The following is a 20,745-nucleotide window of genomic DNA, read 5'->3' on the forward strand; positions in this document are numbered from 1 at the left end:
CTCCAAAAGATTGATATGGAGCCAGAACTCCGCCAGAGACCAGAGGCCTCTAATCTCCGCCTCTCCCAAGTGGACCCCCCCCATCCCGGGAGGGACGCATCCATCACCACTGTGTGCTCCGGTTGGGGAAGGGAGAGGGATCGGCCACTGACCCAATCGCGAATCGTGAGCCACCACTGCAATTGCCGTGCAGCGCCGTCCGAGATCTGGACGTGATCGGACAGGTTGTCCTGATGCTGTGCCCACTAAAACTTCAGGTCCCACTGCAGAGCCTGCATATGCCATCTGGCATGCTGCACTAGCAGGATGCAGGAGGCCATCAGGCCCAGGAGCCAAAGGGTCATCCTGACTGAAACCCGCGAAAGAGGCTGAAAGATCGGAATCATAGCCTGAATATCCCGGACTCGCTGCTCGGGAGGATAAACCCGAAACCGTGTCAAATCCAGAACCGCCCCGATGAAGGGGAGCTTCTGAGAGGGACTCAGGTACCCCCAGCAGATGCAGGAGGTCGGCCGTAGTCTGAAGGTGGCTGACGACTGTTCGGGGCGAGCCCGCCTTCAACAACCAGTCGTCGAGGTAGGGGAAGACTGACACACCTGACCTGCGCAGATGAGCTGCGACCACCGCCATCACCTTTGGGAACACCGAGGGGCACTGGTAAGGCCAAAAGGAAGCCCGGAAAACTGAAAATGCTCCTGGCCTACGGTGAACCGCAGGTCGAGTCGGTGGGCCGGCAGGATGTGGATGTGAAAATATGCATCCTGCAAGTCCAACGCTACCATCCAGTCTCCAGGGTTGATGGGAGCCGAGACTTGAGCCAGGGTCAACATGTTGAACTTCTCCTTCCAGAGGAAGCGATTGACGTTCCTGAGGTCCAAAATGGGACGCAGGCCCCCTTTGTCCTTCTTGGGGACCAGAAAGTAGGGGGAATAACAACCAAGTCCTACTTCTGGCCCAGGAATGCTCTTGATGGCCCTCTTGGCCAGGAGGGCCGTAACGTCCTGCTGGAAAAAAGGCCAATCGATCCCCCGACATGCGGTGGAACTCAGGTGGCATGGCTGGAGGGTTGGACTTGAAGGCGAGGGGGCAACCCCTTTGGACAATTTGCAGCACCCACCTTTCCGACGTGACCGAACGCCAGTGGGGGAGGTGATGTTGAATCCTGCCTCCCAAAGGCGTGGGGTGCACCCCAAAGCTCGGACTAGGAAGGCTTTGAGGAGGATGCTGCAGGAGCGAAAGTGGACTGACCCGCCAGCTGTCACGCAACGGCAGCCTCCACGCCCAGGCTGATTTTGGGTCTGCGCAGGCTTCTGGCTGAACGAGCGTGCAGGGGCATCCCTTCCGTGGCCACGAAAGGAACGAAAGGTAGACATGGCTGGGCTTGTGGTGGAGAGACCCAAGGACTTGGCCGTAGCTGGACAGCCCTTAAAAACACTCCAGTCTGCCTTATCGCCAAAGAGGCCAGTACCATCAAAGGGCATGTCCATAATGGAACTCTGGACATCTTCCGAAAACCAAGTGGACCGCAGCCAGGCATGGCGATGTAGGGCCACTGTTGTGGAGATTGTTCTCCCTTAAGAGTCCACAGTGTACATCCCACACCGAATGGCAAACTTAGCAGAATTCTTACCCTCGGCCACAGCCTGGGACAGCACAGCTTGGATCTCCTCAGGACACTGAGGCAACACCTGTGCAACTGTATCCCACACCGTGTGGGAATAGCGGCCCAAGAGGCATGCAGTGTTCACCGACTGCAGCCCTAAGTTGGCTGAGGAGAACAACCGCTTGCCAAACTGCTCCATCTTCTTTGAGTCCTTATCCGGCGGAGCCGTGGGAAAGGCACTCTGGGACGTCGAAGCTTGGATGACCAGACCACCGGGAGTAGGATGAGTGGTCTGAAAAGCAGGGTCACCAGGTGCTAGGCAATGACACCTGGCGACGTTCTTATCCACAGGGGCCCCTGTCGCCGGCCGTGACCAAGTGCCCAACAAGACGTCGGTGAGGGCGTCATTAAATGGCGGCAGGGGCTCAGATGAAGACACCATCTGGAGCACCTCAGTGAGCAGATTCGTTTTTAGGGCCACCGTAGGGAGATCAAGGTTGTGGACCTCAGCTACCTGACGGAGCACTATCGTGTAAGAAGCGCCCTCCTCCATGGTAGTCGGGGGAGAGGGAAACCCCGGGTCAGAGGAGACATCAAGGTCGCCGGCGTTCTCTAATTTGTCCACCCAGTCCTGCTCAGTCACACTGATTAGCAAGAGGGTCCTTGGACCCCTCACAGTCGTCCTCCACCTCCACTGCTTGTGGCACAAACTGTGGCGGCAGGGGCCAGGGAAGGAACAAATGGCGCCGGAAATGGCGGTGGACGGGGCCGAACCGCCGCCGTGTCCCAATGCGGATCCCAGGTAGGAACAGAATTGTCCCGGAACCTGGGCAGGGGTGGGACAAATGGTACCCACTGCAGCGCTGAAGGCGGAGCCGAGGGTGGCGCTGAAGGCAGAGCCGAGGGTGGCGCTGAAGGCAGAGCCGAGGCTGGCGCTGAATGCGGAGCCAGCAGCGTTGGACCTTGTGGTGCAGTGGCCGGAGCCAGCGGTGCAGAATCCTGCGGAGCCAGAGCTGGATGCGCCGGCAGTGCCGACGGCCTGACAGGATCCTGAGACGGTACCGCGGCGCCCGTGGGCGCACCAGCGGGAGCCCGAGGCCTAAACAAGCGGTCTATGGTAGCAAGAAATTCTTGCACCTATGCTGGAGTCGCCGACGGACCCGGATAAGGTGGGTAGGCCGCGGGACTCCCAGGCTCCGAAGGAGCCGCAGGGGCAGGACCCCTGTAACCCTCATCTGCATCCGGGGACCAACGTGGGGGGGACGTCGGAGAGCCACACCGCTTCTTAGACTTCTTTTTGTGCTGTCTCTTACCCGAATTCGAGGGTGAAGACTTGGAGCCCGAGGAGCAATGACGGGGGTCCCCCGGGCATTCTCTGGAGCGCCGCTCCCTCAAGGCCTTCGGGGCCATGGCCCGACAATCCAAACAGGACCAGAAGTCATGATTGGTCTCCAGGGAGTAGAGGCAGACGTCGTGGGGGTCCGCCACTGACATATTGCGACGGCAGGCCCCACAAGACTTAAGACCAGGCATCCATACGTGCACCAGAGTATACTCAAACTTAAAGGAGACAAAAAGTCTCAAAAAGTGACTAAGGTATGTGCTCTAACCGGATCTGCGCTTACTGGCGCTGAAAAAGATAGAACTGACGTCAGCGCGCATGGGTGGCGCTTGAGTAGTCTCCGTGATGTCATCTCGGTGCTTAAGACGCCAGCTACGGACGCGGAGCCGCACGACACCACCTACTGACGCGCAGAGGTACTGCTAGCGAAAACTTTCTAAGGTAAGGAATCTATCACTAATGTGTCTCTTTCAGATCTTCAATACAATACCGTCACTATATAAAAAGTTCCCCTCTAAATAAGGGAATTCTCAGCGCTGAGTACCTTGAAGATAAATAACATTGCAACGTTCCTGTAAAATATTTCCAGAACAGTGTATTTGGCCTCATGAACATCCCTCTCATTGAATTTTACAGGTAGTAGAGCTTTTAGCTATCATACTGATCATCTTTGGAATTCCCATTCTATGTGGCTACCTTGTTTTATGTCACTTAGACCAGCTCTAAAAACATATCCATTCTAAATTAGCAGCAGATCTTTTAAAACCCCGACCAGGTGAACCCTTCTCTGAGGTACTGCGTAGCTTTATAAGTGAGGCATTTTCAATTTACGTTACTGGAAGGGTAAAAACAGGTAACAATCATGTCACACCAACAGAGTTTTTGGCACAGCACTTACCTGCAAATAATATATGGGATGAACTAATATTTTTTCAAACTTCATTTAATTATTGAATTCCATGTGAGTTTTTACATTATAACCTGCTTAGAATTAAGGAACTAACCAAGAAATTGATTGCATGCGTTGATTCATAATCCCCTCATAATTAAGAACTGGTACCTGCCTCTCAAGTGATAGGGAGATGAGACTTTTATTTCATAGTTTAAAGCATGCTTGCATGTTGTAAGCATTGCTTGGACAAACTCAGGTCTCTATCAACTGACTGTTCGCTCACACAAATGGATTACCAGTGGCAGTATGCCTCTGAACACCTCAAGCATATCATGCACCCATCTGAGGAAAACAATATAAAACCGTCCTAGAAAACAACCAAAAATAATTAAATAAAAAACAGAAAATGAGAAATATTAGAAAATGCGTGACTGAGCTGGAAAAACAAAATGAGAAAGCCAACTGCTTGCAAAGAACCAAGATTTAGGGAAGGGATTTATACTAACCTTCATTGAATAAAAGAAGCAAATGGCCACCGTGGATTTGAATAAAAAGATACTTAATTGCTTCAGTTTTCTGTGACCTTATTAAAGCACTCCTAGTGCTAGTGATTATACAATGCACTGTGAAAGGTGGGTTTTGATATCACTTCATGGAATGAGAAGCACGGATCAAATGTCTGTCACTTACCTTCACTGCATGCTCATGGTAACAGGTTAATATTAAATGTTGTTTGAAAAAATACCCTAAGCGTCAGCAATATGGAGTTATGCTTTCCCAAATTAACAGAGACTTACCTTCACAAAGCCTTTGTAGGCCGTTCCAATTCCTCTTTGAACATCAACTCCAAGAGGTCTTTTGGCTTGCTCCGGGGGAATAGGGCACACTTGAGGAGCACTGTCCTTGCAGAAAGCATGGCAGGCGAATGGGCACACTACAAGACACATTACATGAATTAATCAGTGGCTGCCATTGTTAAATGCAATTTGTTAAAATAAACCAAGATGCAGTCAAAGATGGACACCGAACACGTATCTGTGACAAGTGGATAGGCCATCTTGAAATGGTCAAGAAAAGGTTTTAAACAACCAACTGCTTATAGTGCAGCCCGGGGCAAAACAGAAGGAGCAGGATGGAAGACAGAGATATGCAGTAGATGCAGAGGAGAAAATAGTCTCTCCAAAGCAATGTAAAACAAGGTTTGACATAAGCAGTGGGACAAAACCTCGGCAATCAGAGCACTGGGGGCATGAAAATGCTTCTAGGTATCACAAACACAAGAACAGTGAGGAAAGCCACTGAACCAAGGAAGTGAGAAAGACAACAAAGCCATCCAATCACGAGCAAGGGAAAAACAAGCATTTGCAATGCAATAGGTCCCGCATTCACGCAAGTTTGAGCTATTGACATTGCAAATGACAATGCCTTTTATTTTTGTTTTTGATTTTAAAACATAAATAAAAGGCATTGTCATTTGCAATGCCAATAGCTTAAACTTGTGTAAATGCGAGACCTATTGCACCTTTTTGAGTCTGATCCCACCCTGGTCCCTGGATAGTTGAGAGCAGTAACCTTTGCAAACGCACACTGCACTTGAAAGATCTACGTAGGTTTAATGCCATGAATTTGGTCCTTGCTTTATTTGTGGACGCGCATGTTCTCTCTACAGAAGTGTGAAAAACGATTTAATAAACCCCACTAGTACTGTACAAATATGAGTTAATCTCCCCCTGGAATGGATCCGAGTGAACCTGGTTATAGCGGGCGGAATTCCCTTTTCTGGAGGGGATTAACTCACATGTTTACTACCTACCTCTGTGAGCTGGGGTGGGGTTTGGCGGGTGTTGGGTGCTTGGAGGGGTGATGAGATGGAATCGAAGGGTGCGGCTGATAGGGTTGGGTATGGGTAGGGAAGGGGAAAGGGTACCGCTGTGGTGGAGCGTGATGTCCCACCCCCCTTGCTGAAAAAATGGTGTTCGCTCACCCGGGAAATCTGAGTGTGTGAACATATTCCCACTCTTGACGGGGCGGAGTACAATCCCATACAGTAATCCCACTCTGCTCGGCTAGTAATTGACCCTCAAAGGTTCGGCGTGTCATTTAAACCATCTTGTAGCTATGCTACAATCTGATTTATGTCAATTGTAAACAAACAGGGGGGTTTGAATCTGAAGAATTTCGATTTTCACGTCCCTTGTCCATACACGTGGACCTGCCTTATGAAAAGCTTCTGGTAAGAACAACTGTGTTCTGACTTCTGGTGCAACGTTTCATTTCTTTGTTTGTAGTTAGCTTTTGTTTTTAATAATTGGTGATTTGGAACTGCTGCCAAATAATTCTTCTTCTTTTGATGGCAGTGAAGTTCTAAACCATGCATCCGTATTCTGGCTCACAACACTGGCTTTGAAATCCTTGCGACGAGGCAACACGAAAAACAAGTTAGGTTATGAAAAAAACTCACAGCCACAGCCCGGTTTGAACAGGAAGCCAGGCAACCTGTGTTGGGACGGGGGCGGGGCCGCAAAAATACAAGAAGCTGACAGGAGCCTACCCCGCGCTCCAGTGCCCGCAAAGCCATTCGGAAGATTTGCGTGTCAGCTAGCGGGGCTCCCGTGCTCGTGGAGAGCCCCGCCTGCTGCCGAGACTGACCCGCTGGCTGCCGAGGGAGAGAGGGACAGGCGAAAAGAACCTGGTGAGTTGGGTGTGAGGGTGGGGATGTGTGCGCGCGTGTGTGTGCAAGTGTGTCTGTGCGTGCGCGTGTGTCTGTGTGTGCGCGTGTGTGTGTATGCGTGTGTATGTATGCGTGCGTGTGTAAACAGAGCCCGATGACAGGTGGGGGGGAGAGGGGATATGTGCGCGAGCGTCTGTGTGTGTGTGTGTGTGTTTGCGCGCGCACGTGTGCGTGTGTCTCTGTGTGCTGTAGGAGCTAAAACAGACAGGAGATGGTGAACGCGCGCACGACCTGATCAGATTACAGCAGGCGGCGCGCGTGCCAGTCTCTTGTCGCCTCTTTAGTCCTTGTAAGCAGAACCGCCGACAATAGGCTCGCTCTGCATCGCAGGTGGGAGACCTAACAAAGCCTACTCTAAATATATGTAGTGCACTAGAATCAGAAGGTCGTGCCAATGGACAACTGAAGTTGTCCGTAGCAGAGACCTAAAAAGGGTGTGTTTTACTGAATACTAGGCAGTGGCTGGAAACCTTCACATTTTGTTTGGTCTCTATTCATTTTGGGCATATCAAGTCTCAGGGTAGCTTTACTCAGAAATGGGAATCTCAGGACAATACAAATGGAGAACACACAATACTTAAAAACTGATTCAGGAACATTGCTTAATATGTTGAACAACCTAGCCTACACTGTATATAAAAACGATGTTAAGTGGGAAATATTAAAATGGAGGTAAAATGATTGGATTTTCAAACTTGTAGAATTCAGACATGAAATCAAATATTCACTTTTTAAATGAAGAGCACATTTAGAAACACTAAGGAACACCGTTTTGTCAGAGTTCACAGGGGAAAGCACAAGTTTGAGTAACAAAACAGAAATGACCAATCCATTTCAGAAATGCACCATCACATGTAAATGTCACCATGGGAATAATGTTTTAATAAACTATGAAAAACAGTACTGAGTCATTCAATGTATTTGAAAGGGAGTGAAAGTGTGTAGGCCTTTTATAGTTCCTGCATCTTCACACGGTCTTTACGAAAGTGACCAGAAAGCGACTGAACATCAGAATGTTTAAAAGACAGAAAACTGAAAACAGTTGGTGCTGCTGTGACTCACCTTCACAGGCGTAGCCTTGTCGAACCAAGCCCACCATGAGCGAAGTGCAGTGAGTACATTGCGTGGGACTAGTAAATGACTTTATACTCAGATTGTGAGCTTTAGGCTGTAAAAAGAAAAAAAGAGTAAGGCACAAAGCAGAGGGCACAGTGACCTATCACCCACGCAAGATGAGATACTGTATGTTAATCTTTCCAGTAAATTTCAATGAAATTAATCTCACACAAGATACAACAGATTTGCTGTTTTTACTTACAAAATTGGCCATTGAGCAAATATTTGCTTAAACATATGATGAAAGACAACAGATGCTTATTTGAAAACCCACACTTTAAAAGCTCTGTAAAGAAAGAGGAGGGGAACAAAAGTTACCTTTGGAGCTGAGAGGGAAATAGAAGGAAGAGTTGGGGAGGGAGCTGTAGATACCCGTGGCTGGTTCCTGATGGGATCCTGAATCGTAAAATAAATGATAGATCAGAACACTAATTTCTTACAAGTAAACACTTAGCGTATGTACATTAGCCAGTTACTGATAATTTGAATGTTTACATATGCATAAAACATTAGTAACAGAGTTCAGCATTTTATAGACAAGCATATCAGCAATGCACAGAACCATCAAGCTAACCACAAGTTATTAATCCCCCCCAACACAGCACTTCATAGGACTTACTTTGGATGGCATAACAGTCTTCTATGAAATCGTACCTTTCTCGTATGTAACCCCATACAAGAAAGAAAGACAAAGCATACCGAACATATCAGGAGAGCTAAAAGATGGGAAATAGAAGGTAGGAATAAAGGACAAAATTTTCACAAACTTGATAGGCGCTACCTATACAACAACATGACTCCTGTTGCCACCTCAATGTTCTATCAACAGCAACATAATAAGCACCGCCATCACTCACTTCTGAGCAAGTCTGTGCCACTTGCGACAACTCACTAGGGAAAAAGTGGATCCACAGACACCTTGCCTTATGTACTTGAATAAAAGAGAAAGCAATTGCCTATGTCACTGTATGTATGTATGTATGTACATGGTATTTCAATAGTACAAACCTAGCCCAAATGCAGCAGCATGCTGTCCATGCTGAAAGGCAAGCATACAGTCAACAAAGTCATCCACAACCCAGGAGAAACCTGGGTTGTGGATGGTTAATTTTTGTGGTGAAGTGTCCGTATTCAACTCTTTCCTAAATTGGAGCAGCATTGGGGCCCCCTGTTTGACAAGAAAGAAAGATCTTCCTATGTTGTTACCACCATCCATAGCCCATCTCAGGAAGCATCTATTTGTAAGGAGGCATAGTTTTACTTGACAGAAACCTATGCTGTAAAATGCCATTTTAGAAACATAAGACATGCAAAACGAAACCTGCATATAGCAAAAAATATTTTGGAGAAAACAATGCATGATCGAGCCACCCAAAAAACCAAGCACCCCCAGGGGGGTCAGTCAGGAAATGGAGATCCCTAAACCTCCAAGACTTCCTCTCCACCCTGACCAACTCCATCCCTACCCAGGGACCAGACATCAATCTGATGGACAAAGCGCACACCGAGTGGCTCCTCTCTGCATGCAACGAACATGCCCCCCTCACCAAGTTCTCCCGCGCCCGCCGTATGGACGCACACAAATGGTTTACCGCTGACCTAAAAAAGCAGAAACTAGAACTCCGTCAACTAGAGAGGAAGTGAAGACATGGCTACCACGCCATAGACAGAGCACTATACAAGACAGCCCGCAAAAATTATAACAACTCCGCCAAAGCTACTTTTTTCTCAGACAAAATCTCCAAAGCCAAAAACAAATCACAGGAAATCTTCAGAGTCGTAAACGACTTATGCAATGACTCCAGAACCTCTCCCTCTCAACCTGCATCACAAATGATGTGCAACCGACTTAACGATTTCTTCAAGGAGAAGATTGATACCATAAAAAACAGCATCCAGACCAACCATGCTGCAACAGACGATCCGGACATCTGTATAAATCCTAATACCCTTCAGGACATCCCCCCCATTGACCCACCCAAATTACTGGAACTAATGAACCGAGTAAAATCGGGCTCACCTAACGATCCCTGCCCCCCGCATATTCTGAAAGAAGTCTATGCCGCACTCCCTCAGGGCATACTTCCCATTTTGAACACCTCCCTATCTCGAGGAATAGTTCCAGATTCCTTCAAAAATGCCACCCTGGTCCCTCTAATCAAGAAACCAGGTGCCGATCCCTCTAACCTCTCTAATTACCGCCCCATTTCCCTCCTCCCTTACTGTGCGAAACTGCTGGAAGCCTATGTAACCAGCTGCTTATCTAATTTCATCGAAACATCAGACTATCTGGAACCCAACCAAGCGGGATTCCGCCAGGCACACTCCACTGAAGCAGTGATCCTCGCCGTGCAGAACACTCTAAGGGCCAACGCCGACAATGGAATTCACCAGGCCCTCGTACTTCTTGACCTATCGGCCGCGTTCGACACAGTGGACCATACTATTCTTTTACACCGTGTCGAACAGGCCGGCCTTAGCGGCGCGGCTCTCTCCTGGATTAAGTCCTTCCTGACGGACCAATCCCAGGCTGGATTCACAGCCCCCACACTCCCAACCACTTGCGGTGTCCCACAGGGCTCCTCACTGTCTCCCCTTCTTTTTAATCTGTATCTTAAACCCCTACTGCACTCCCTGAAAAATAGGAAAGTCACTATATATAACTACGCAGACGATCTGCAGCTGGTATTCCCCCTCAATTCCCCGGACTCCGTCGAGGAATTTCAAAAGACCATGCTGCACATTCAGAGTTGGATGGATCAGAACCACCTTAAGATAAATCCAGGAAAGACTGAGTTGGTACTCCCTTGCAACAGCGTACTCAGCTGGGGCCCCCACTTCTGGCCATCCTCAATGGGCACTCCCCCTTCCCCCTCCCAGTCAGCTAAAAGCCTCGGGGTTACTCTCAGCGCCGATCTCTCACTGAAAACCCAGGCCGGAACAGTGATCTCCTCCTGCTTCTTCCAACTAAGAAAGATCAAAAAAATCGCCCATCTACTGACCCATTATGCCCTCATCCAGGTAGTACTTGCACTGGTACTCTCGCGATTAGATTTCTCCAACTCTATCTACCTGGGCCTTCCCCTCACCATCGCTAAACGCCTGCAGATTGTTCAAAATCAAGCAGCCAGACTAATATTCAAGAGCAATCGCAGGAAGTAAGCCAAACCTTTGTTGGCCTCCCTCCATTGGCTCCCCATTTCCCATCGGATCACCTTTAAGACAGGCTGCATAATTTTCAAGGCTCTCCACGGAAAAAGCCCCAGGTTTGTTAACCAACTTATAAACAAACACGAACCTACTCGCGAGCTCCGCTCTGCCCATCTGTCCCTCCTCACGGTGCCGACATTCAAAAAGAAACGACTTGGCGGATCCAGCTTCGCATACCTTGCCCCAAAAACCTGGAACTCACTGCCCTTGTCTATCCGGAACTGCACCAAGCTGACAGAGTTCAGGCGTGCATTGAAGACCTGGCTATTCATACAAGTGTACGGTTAGAGCACGACTCCATCTGCCCCTTCTCTTACCATCCACCATCTGTTTTCTTCAGCGCCATGAAACCCCTGGGTGACCGCGCGCTTAACAAATTCAGCATAAGATAAGATAAGATAAGATCGTTCATGTGAATTAAATTACCGACCAGTCCACATGCAGAGGAAGCTGGATTAAAGACAAAATGTATGTACCATGTCATGAACCATTTCTTCAATTTCTTTAAGTTTTTAGTGTTGTAGATGACAAAACAATAATATTCACAATAGTATAAATGTTAAATATAGTCAACTATAAGTAAATCTTGCAATTGTGTTAGATGTTTATAAATATTAATATGTTACATGAATAAGAAGCTGCCTTCTTTACCTCGGATTGCTGTTCTGGAGTTATTGAAACCGAAAGAGATGAAGAGAAGTCTGGCTTTGAACCTGAAATTTCTTGTTCACTAATGGAACTGGTCTGTAGGAGGTGAGAAAAGACAAGGGCAGTTAATCCTGCAAACATTATTTTGTAGAAAAGCGTCTTGGACCACCTTAATTGCAGTAACTTGATCTTAAAATAGAGCACGACTTGAAGCACTACTTGAGACAAAAACTGCACTGTATGGCTGTGCAGGTTACAAACAAACAAGCACACATCCCTCAACGCACCACCCTATGTCTATATATTTTTTAGCTACTGGGACAGCAGGTGTCTAGCAGCAGTGGACTGGAGGAGTTCGATACAAACGTAGTCATGCCGTTGTGTTATATGCATTGTTTGTTTGTAATCTGGAATCGTACTTAAGAAAAAACTCAAAAGGTTTTAAGGTAATGGCATGACAATAATTGCAATACAACATTTAGCGGTGCTGTAAGTATGTCGGAGGTAGAATTCCTTTATCGGAAATTAAATATCATAGACAAGCATATACTCACAATTTTGCTCAGGAAACTATATAATAGATGTAAATATTTACCATCCCAATATTTTTAACACATTAACTGCTGGACCCCCCGCACCCTCAGTGCTGAACCCTTTTTTGGCCATTTGGGTTTGTTTGCCCTTAGGGCTCCATAACTTATTTCCACATGAGGTATCCAAGCCAAATTTGTGTCCCTTTTTCCCAATATCGTGTGGATTCTAAAAGTACCCAGGGCTTGTAGATTCCCCTGGAGAGGACCGAGAAAATAGGCAAAATATAGCTAAAAATGTTTGGAGATTTTTGGGAAGTATAGGTAAAAAGTGCTTTGGATAAAAGTGCCTCCGACAATAACGGATCAAACCTAAGTCAATGGAAGCCCATGAGGAAGGACTTTAAATGACCTCTGTTTGCTCGTTCCTGTTGAGTACACTAGTCTCAGCCACACAAGTGGCGCAGCCTTTTTATCGGCACATGTGGGGTAGCAGTGGGTGGTAGAATTTTTGTGGATTCTTGTGGAAACCAGAACTTTCAATTGCAGAACTGTAAGGAAACTGAGTGATTTCAGGCAGTTTGAAGTGTAACGTGGTTAAGAAAACCTCAGGGGATTCACACAATGCGCACCACCCTGGAACCCCATGTTGTCTAGTTTTCAAATATGGTTGTGGTGAGTAGGTTTCCAAGGGGGGGGGGGCAGAGCTTGGCCCCAAATCTCGCAGCTACTCCTATCACTAATCTCTCCACGTAGCGCTTTAGGGCCTTGTGTGTCAAGGTCTCTTGGCCCACCTACACAAGTGAAGTACCACTGTTATCAGAAGATTTGGAGGACTGCTGGGTGGTAGGAAATTTGTTGCTCCCCGCAGATTTCAAAGCTTTCCTCACAGACAGGTGATAAAAGTGTGTATTTTTAGATGAAGTTTGTGGTTCGCAAGGCATTGTGGGTAAGAAAATGTTGTGGTATCACCATCCTGGACTCCCCTAGGTTTCTAGTTTTTGTAACTGTCTGGGTCTGATACGTTTTCCCAGGTGGTAGCATACCTAAGCTCAACAAATGCAGCCATTCACCATTACAAGTTGGACGATACTGTGAGTTAGCCCCACTCTCCTGGCCCAGATGTAAAAACACCACCCAAAGGAGTCAAATACATTCTCATTTGCCGTTCAGTTGGGATTTCTTAGCCTGCAGGGGAGCACAAAAACTTTTGAGGCTTTAGGGGTGTAGGTGGGGTGCATGCTAGGATGGCCAGATCCACACCATTTTTGTGGCCCCCAGGGGTAACACATGCGTCACTTTCTTTTGCTTCCAATAAACCGGATGTCCGGTGGAATTTCTAAACCCCAAGGAGGGCATATTAGGGGCAATCTCTCTTATGGGGGTAAACTTCCGATTTGCACCCAGGGTGGCAGAAAGACACTATTGCTCCTTCTGGCGAGGGAGCATGGTTCAATGCCAGGGTAGGCGGCAGCCTCTTTTTGTTTGTTTTGGCTCCCTTTTGTTAATACCTGGTATTAGTGTGCTTTCTGCCATCCCAGGTGGCAGTTTGGGGGTAAATACTGCTATCCATCTAGTGAGGGGCAGAAATTCTATTGGGCGTGAGGTGGGGCAGAGCATGGGGCAATGCCCAGGGCCCCCCTCCACAAATGCTGCATAAGTGTAGTCCCGGGTGTCTAATGGGCTTCCTGCCCAGGGAGGACATTGGAATAATAACCCGAATTTGCCCCAAAGGGGAACAGAAAGACTGACTGACTTCATTTTGGGTTAGGGGCATTAAAATCCACATGGTGGGCAACCCTCGCCCCTATCCCCTTTAAAACAAAATATATATATATTCATATTAATTCTTTTGTGTCTAGTGGGCTTTCTGCACCCTCAGGGCAGGGCGAAGGGAGTTTTATTGGGTCAAATCACTCCAGTCTGCCCTCAGGAGGGGAGGGGCACAAAGTCATCATAGTTGTTCAGGGGTGGGGTCATGGCATAACGTCATCATAATTGTTCAAGGGTGGGGTCATGGCCATGCCTATAGTGGTCAGCCCCCAGACATACAGTTATTTCAAATCGTGACCACGGTGTCTAGTGTGCTTCCTTGCCTCACCCAACCCCCCCCCCCCCCACTCCCAGGAGGGACAGATTGGGGGTACCCCCATTTGCGCACACCCCACCCTCTCAAGCAGGGCAGAAAGGCTGTCTTTCTTCAATTTGGGGTGCGGGCAAGGCCATGGGGAGCCATCACTTAGATATAAAAAAAAAAAAACATCCTGGTGTGTACTGGCTTTTTTGCCCCCTCTGGGGTGGGGGGGGGGTTGGGGGGGAATTGGGGGTAATCACCTCATTTGGCCTCCAGAGGGGTCAGAAAGACTGTCACATATTTAAAGAAATCGACCCCAGTGTCTAGTGGGATATCTAACCCCCCAGATAGACTGAGCTGGTAGGGGGCTCACAAGCCCTTGCCCAAGGGGCCGCTCCCCAAAATCCCAGGTGTTTAGAGTATAAAAACAATTATTTTGAAATGTAATGTAAGAGGATCAAAATAAACATTGTTACATTAATTAAAAACTTTAAAGTCCTGAATTATGGTAAAGGAAGAAGTTCATTGTTTTAAATACAGAAAGGAATACTCAGGTGCATAGCTTAGTCAGTGACATTCTGGGGTTGAATCTCAAATTTCCAACTAAAAAAGCAGTGAGTTGCAGGGTGGAGGGGTGAGATGACCAACTGCCTGTTCTTATGTGGAACACACAGTACTGATGTGCGTTAGGTGGGCTCCTGTCTAGAATGGTACTATCGGTGAAAAGCGGTGGGGTGGAATACTGCTCCAAGCAATTGCCCTTGGTGAAACTGTTTGCAAGCATTCATCCATTCACCTTTTGGGTGTTTGATTCCGAGTAGTATGCCTGGAAACCCAAGACTGATGCAGCTGGGCAAGTCTGCTACGTCCAATATTTGTGAATTCCAAAAAGCATTTCATTAGCACCCTTTCAAGAAAACCTTCCATGGGTGCACATTTACTATTTTTTGGTAAAGCAGTCACTATGTGGGTCTGATTCACAAAGGTGATTTACACTCTAGTGTAATTTAAGGTTTTGAGTAAGTTTACTACTTTTTTGGCTATTCACACAATCCCCAAATTTACTCAAAAGTGTAAATTACATGTGTCCATCAAATTGAAGGCCCTGGGGCTGTTCAAATACTGCAAAGTGATATTCATAAACTGCAGTTCTAAAGTACCAGTGCAAAAAAATACCAGTACTAGTTTGTGCTGCTATATTGGTACTACAAAATGCAGTTTGTGAGTAGCCCCCAGGTTCTTCATGTAAACTTTAAAGTAGTCATGTAAACCCTAAACATGACCAAGATTCTTATAGTAGATGGAGCAACATTATAGTCTATAAAATCAACCTTAGGCGGTGCTTATATAGCGAATCTCCTGACCTCAAGTATTTAAAAGTGTTCTCATATGTGACAATAAAGTAAAAGGAGGGTCATATATAAAATGTTTGCCTAGGATCACACACGGAGAAGGGAAGCCAGTATTAATTCCAGGTTATCTGGTTTCAGATTTTTAAATTCAGCCACCTGATGGATTGCCCAGTGTGGAATGATGTCACCACTTTTGGCAAGATGGCCGCCCTTGAACCTCCGTGCCAGTTTTGTCTGGAAAAAGTGGTGTAGGGTGATTTCACATACAGTACCTGAAGTCCACTCACACAACAAGCTGAAGTGATGACAGTGAAGAAGAGAGTCTTTGAGGTCAGTAGACGCCACAAGCAGCTGTGCATCATTTCAGAAGACTTCCCAATGAAAATTGTCAAAACCATGTAAAGGTTTCACTGTGGCATCAATAATGGTCTGGGAGGGATCGTGGGTGAAACTTTTATTAACCTGCATCACAACAGGTGGTTGGTCTGGGGAGCGGAAAAAAGCCAAAAGGGCTGGCAAATGACCTTTAATACTGCCCACTGTAGGGCATTGCTGAGCCTAAGAAAAATACCCAACAGTTTAGCTTGTGAAAGGTCTGTCTTTCAGAGTCCACACCAGGCCTCAAATTTTTCCCAACGCCCGGCGTAAACAGACTTCAGAGTGCAAGGCAGCAAAGATGACATCCATATCTTCGGGTGGCAAAAGAAAAAAAAGTAATCAATTCCTCAAGCATTATTTGCCCCTCTTGACTCTCCAAAATGTGGTCATGCTTTTACATCAATCATACTAAAAGGGACACTGGGTGGACGATCAGATTTTAGTGGGGTACTATTGGGTGAATGCTATGCAGAAGAGGACCAGGTCAAAGTGGCTAGTCCAATTCATTAAGGTTTGCTTCGCAGTGGCCAAAAAGCAGCCTCCAGAAAGATAGAGAGCCCATTCCACCACAGTAAAGGTTGCTACCATTGTGTTGGTGCACCAAGTGCTTGTCCTGGACCTCTGCAAAACTGCGACATGGGCATCAGTTTGTACGTTAAGGAAACATTACTGCCATGACAACCAGGTCTGAAGGAAAGGACATTTCACCCACTCAGTCCTCCAGTACTTTTTGGTCTGACTGCAAGCTACACGGACCCTCCACTTTTGGGAGGTATTGCTTTAGTATCTATTCTAAAGGGGAGTGTAGTAATGTGCCCCTTTTTTGCATGGTTGCCCCCCACTTTTTGCCTGATGTTGATGCTCTTTGACTAAGTGTGCCCTGGGTTGCTGCTAACCAGGTACCCAGGCCCTGTGTTCTTTCCCTAAAGAACAAGTTTCTTACCTTCGATAATGATGTATCTGGTAGAGACACAGTCTAACCGCAGATTCCTTAACTTAGAATAACCGGAGCCGATGCACACAGCCGGCGCCGAGGACGAATCCACTGGCAAGGACCCAACATGAGTGCCTTCCACCTCTGTGGGACCCGAAGGCGCACCAGGGAGAATGGGCGAGTGGAGTGCTTTGGAATAAGCCTCCATTTGGGCCTGCGTCGCTCCGACTCCTGGAAAGGGAGGGTACGGAGGAGATGACTGCCGGACGCCTGTCTCTGGCAGGGTGCGTGAGGAACGGGCACCAGCGTCACGCCTATGGAAGACCTCCACGACTTACGCTTGTGCTTACCTGCCTCTTAACGACGTCTGCGGGAACAACCTCAGGAATGGGCTCGATCCCGAGAGGGAGAGCAGCGACACGAAGGTGCAGGACTGGACAGCCGTGCGGCCAACAATTTCATACGACGCTCCCTCAAGGACTTGGGTTTCATTCGTTGACAGGCGTCCCACTCTTTGGAGTCGTGGTGCACTCCTAGACACCACATATAGATTACGTCCGGGTCCATTACAGACATCTGATGCGCACAGGTCTCACATGCCTTAAAGCCCGAAGGCATTGCACACTGTTCTGTGATGCCGAAGGCGTCGAGATGGCCCGAAAAACAGGCCAAGGAAAAGCTGGTTTTCCAGGATCCGCGTCCCAAGAAGAAAACTTACGTCAGTGCGCCGGAAAGGGCATATTTGGCTCCGCTGACGCGACGTCCATGGTCGACGTCAGGGCGGAGCTGTGCGGTGCCGTCCCAGGAGAGCAGAGGTGCTGCTGCGGAAAAGTTTTCCAGATCCAGTCTGACACCTGGGGATATTCTAAATTAAGGAATCTGCGGCTAGATTTCTATCAGATACTGTATCTTCAAAACCCGCAATTGGCACCTCTCTGACCACGTGTAAGTCCCTTGTAAAAAGTACCATGAGTACCAAGATCACAGAAACCAGGTAAGGCCTCTATGCAGCACATATTTTGACACCCTTAGAGGCCCTGTACCTTAACACAACACTGCCCTTACATGCTGCGTGTTTTGGTGCAGAGAAAAGTGAAGAGTCGACATGGCACACACACCTGTGTGCCATATCTACAACCCACTACCTATGGTATAGGGAAGACACCCCTTTAGCTGGGTGCACTATAGTACTGGTGAGGGTACAGGTGCATGAACCCTGTACATCTACAGTGTCCAAGTTCATTCAGCAGTAAAGCCATAAAGAGTATATGGTCTTAGAGATAGTCATTACGAACTCCACAGCCCCATAATGGCTTTACTGAATTCTGGGAAGTTTGTTATTAAACATCTCAGTTCATTAAACCCCCACTGATGCCAGTGTGGGATTTAATGCCAAATGCACTCAGAGGGCACCTTAGAGATGCCCCCTGAAAAACGACCTAAATCTAGTGTCGTGGCTGAGTGGCTGCTCGCTAGCTGCCACCCTAGACATGTTTCTGGACTCCTGGGTCGAGTGCCTCTTGCTCTTGGGGTCCTGAAACAAAGCACATCCTGGGCAGAGGTGCCAAGCCTCCTCTGCAGGATGGGCAGGGTCCACGAAGAGAAAGCTTCAAAGGCTTGTCGTATTTGTGAACGGACCCAGCCATTTGCTGATCCCAGCAAACTGGCCCACACCGGTCCTAACCCCACTTTGGGAGGGAGAATTGGTGGAAAGACCAACATAGGAGGAGAGACGTGCTCAGCTTTGCCAACCCCACCCCTCAGGTAAAGCACAATTCTCAGTCCCCGCCACCTTGAAGATGGGGGCACCCAGCCAACCAGAGTAAGGCTTAATAGAGGGTGTACCCACACCAAGGAAGGGACCCATTTGTCACGACCTGTACAACTCAGAGAAGACAGAGGTCCTCATCCTGGGACCCTCCTTCAATGCCTGGGACAACACCGAGTGGCAATCCGCCCTCGGAAACCCTCCCACTCCTACAGACCATGCCCAAAACCTCGGCATCATCCTAGACTCCTCCCTCTCTCTCTATGACCCGCCATATCAACGCAGTCGCCTCCACCTGCTTCAACGCCCTCCGCATCCTCAGCAAGAACTTAAAGTGGATCCCCCCCAATGCAGAAAGATCGTCACCCACGCACTCATAACCAGCAGACGGGACTACGGCAACACCCTCTATGCCGGGATCAACAGAACCCTGCTATGATGAGCTCCAAGCCATCCAGAAGACACTAGCCACACGTCCTCGGAACCCCATGACACGAGCACATGATCCAGCACCCACAAGACCTCCACTGGCTCCTTGTCGACGAGGGTGTAATCTTCAAGCTACTCACCAACGTCTTCAAATCACTCCACAACATCGGACCCAAATACCTCAACGAGAGAGTATCCTTTCACATACACAAAAGGAACCTCCGCTCTGCCGACCTCGCCCTGGCAGGGACCCCACGGATCCGCAGAACCAGAGAAGGCAGTAGAGCCTTTTCCTACGTCGCAGCAAAGGATTGGAGCAAGCTCCCAGTCAACATCAGACGCTCCCCTACTCTGCACACCTTCAGGAAGAGCCTCAAGACTTGGCTTTTCGACTGACCCAGAACTGCTCTACCCCCACGCGCCTTGAGACCCTCACGGGTGAATAGCGCGCTCTATAAATCCCCTGATTGATTGATCCCCTGATTGATACATACCTGAAAAACCCCTAAATGTAGTCCTTAGGGACAACCCCGAATCTTGCCTCCTCAGACAAGCAAGAAGAACAACAACAACCAAAGAGCCAGGCTAAAGGAGGAGGACACCAACTACCTAGTCCCCAGCCCTACCGGCCTGTCCGGACCTGCTACAGCGTAATCCCAGTGAGTATTGCAGTCAGCAGCCACCCAGAACCCGGAGGACTTGCTTTGCCCCCCATACAAAGACAGAGTCACCCGTGAACACCGGACTTGCTCAAGAACCAGACTCTGGCTCCTGCCAAATCCATGAGTCTGCAACACTCTGCACCAGATGCCCACGGCAAGAGTTCGAGTGGCCAAACACCATGAGGAGGTTCCCCCCTCAGCGATCCTGACCTGGGATCTGTTGATCCCTGACCTACCCTCAAGCCTCCCGACGATACCTGCAGCCTGTATCTGGAGGGCCCCTTCGACCGTGACTGGCACTTGTAAGGAAACCCAACGCCTAAAGACACCCCTGCACCAGACATCCCACGGCCTTGGGTGGCCTGACTATTTCCAGGCTACCCCCAGAATCTCAACTTACCTCTCCAACCGGTAGTCGCCTCCAGGAAGCCTCTTTGCCCGACCCTGCAGTGTTTGTTCAGAACGGAGATCTCCCACTGAAAACAGGGCACCCAACGCCAACAAGTCGCCAGCACCCAGCTGGCCGTGTGCCGCTGTGGGTGCATCTTGTGTGCTAACTTGGATCCCTCTTTGCATTGAGCTTAACCTTAGGAGCTTTGCTCCATCATCCCAGTGGTTTGCCCGAGAGCAGCCCCCAACCGACTGCCCCCTAGCCCCTAAGGCTAACATTGGGCCTCAGCACTCTGCATCAGACGTCCCTAGTGCCGCTGAGGGTGCTCTTTGGGTGCATCCTTGACCCTGGGGTACCCCTTGTTTTAAACCCAGGAACTTAACCCCAAAGACTGATTGCTTAGCTGCTAACCAATAAACTAATTTTTCTCCATACAATTGCATTGACTGTTTTCCTCTGAAAAGGATGTGTTCGGTGGGATTTGTATGGGAACTTATGCAATTGTGTTTTAAATGCAAAAGTATTTTACTTACCTCTGTCTAGTAAATGTACCAATGTGATATCTAGGGATATCACATTGAGTAGAACAAGTAATCTGAAAAGTAATTACAAAGGAATCAAAAGTAATCACAAAGTAATTCCAACTGTTTTGAAAAATGTTACCAACCTGAAACAAAGTCCAATT

General features: G+C 48.2%; 1 protein-coding gene across 1 annotated transcript in view; it reads right to left on the reverse strand.

Annotated features, from left to right (window-relative positions):
• CDC42BPB (CDC42 binding protein kinase beta) overlaps positions 1-20,745 on the reverse strand; it is a 900,025-nt gene that overhangs the window by 237,936 nt on the left and 641,344 nt on the right. Inside the window, exons 22-25 of the mRNA XM_086937841.1 lie at positions 11,546-11,638; positions 8,003-8,080; positions 7,631-7,736; positions 4,635-4,771 (exon numbers count right to left, since the gene is read on the reverse strand). Of these exons, the coding sequence (XP_086793967.1) occupies positions 4,635-4,771; positions 7,631-7,736; positions 8,003-8,080; positions 11,546-11,638 (414 nt within the window). The remainder of the gene's footprint in view (positions 1-4,634; positions 4,772-7,630; positions 7,737-8,002; positions 8,081-11,545; positions 11,639-20,745) is intronic.

The sequence above is a fragment of the Lissotriton vulgaris genome, chromosome 9, assembly GCF_964263255.1.
Source record: "Lissotriton vulgaris chromosome 9, aLisVul1.2, whole genome shotgun sequence".
Lineage (NCBI taxonomy): Eukaryota > Metazoa > Chordata > Amphibia > Caudata > Salamandridae > Lissotriton > Lissotriton vulgaris.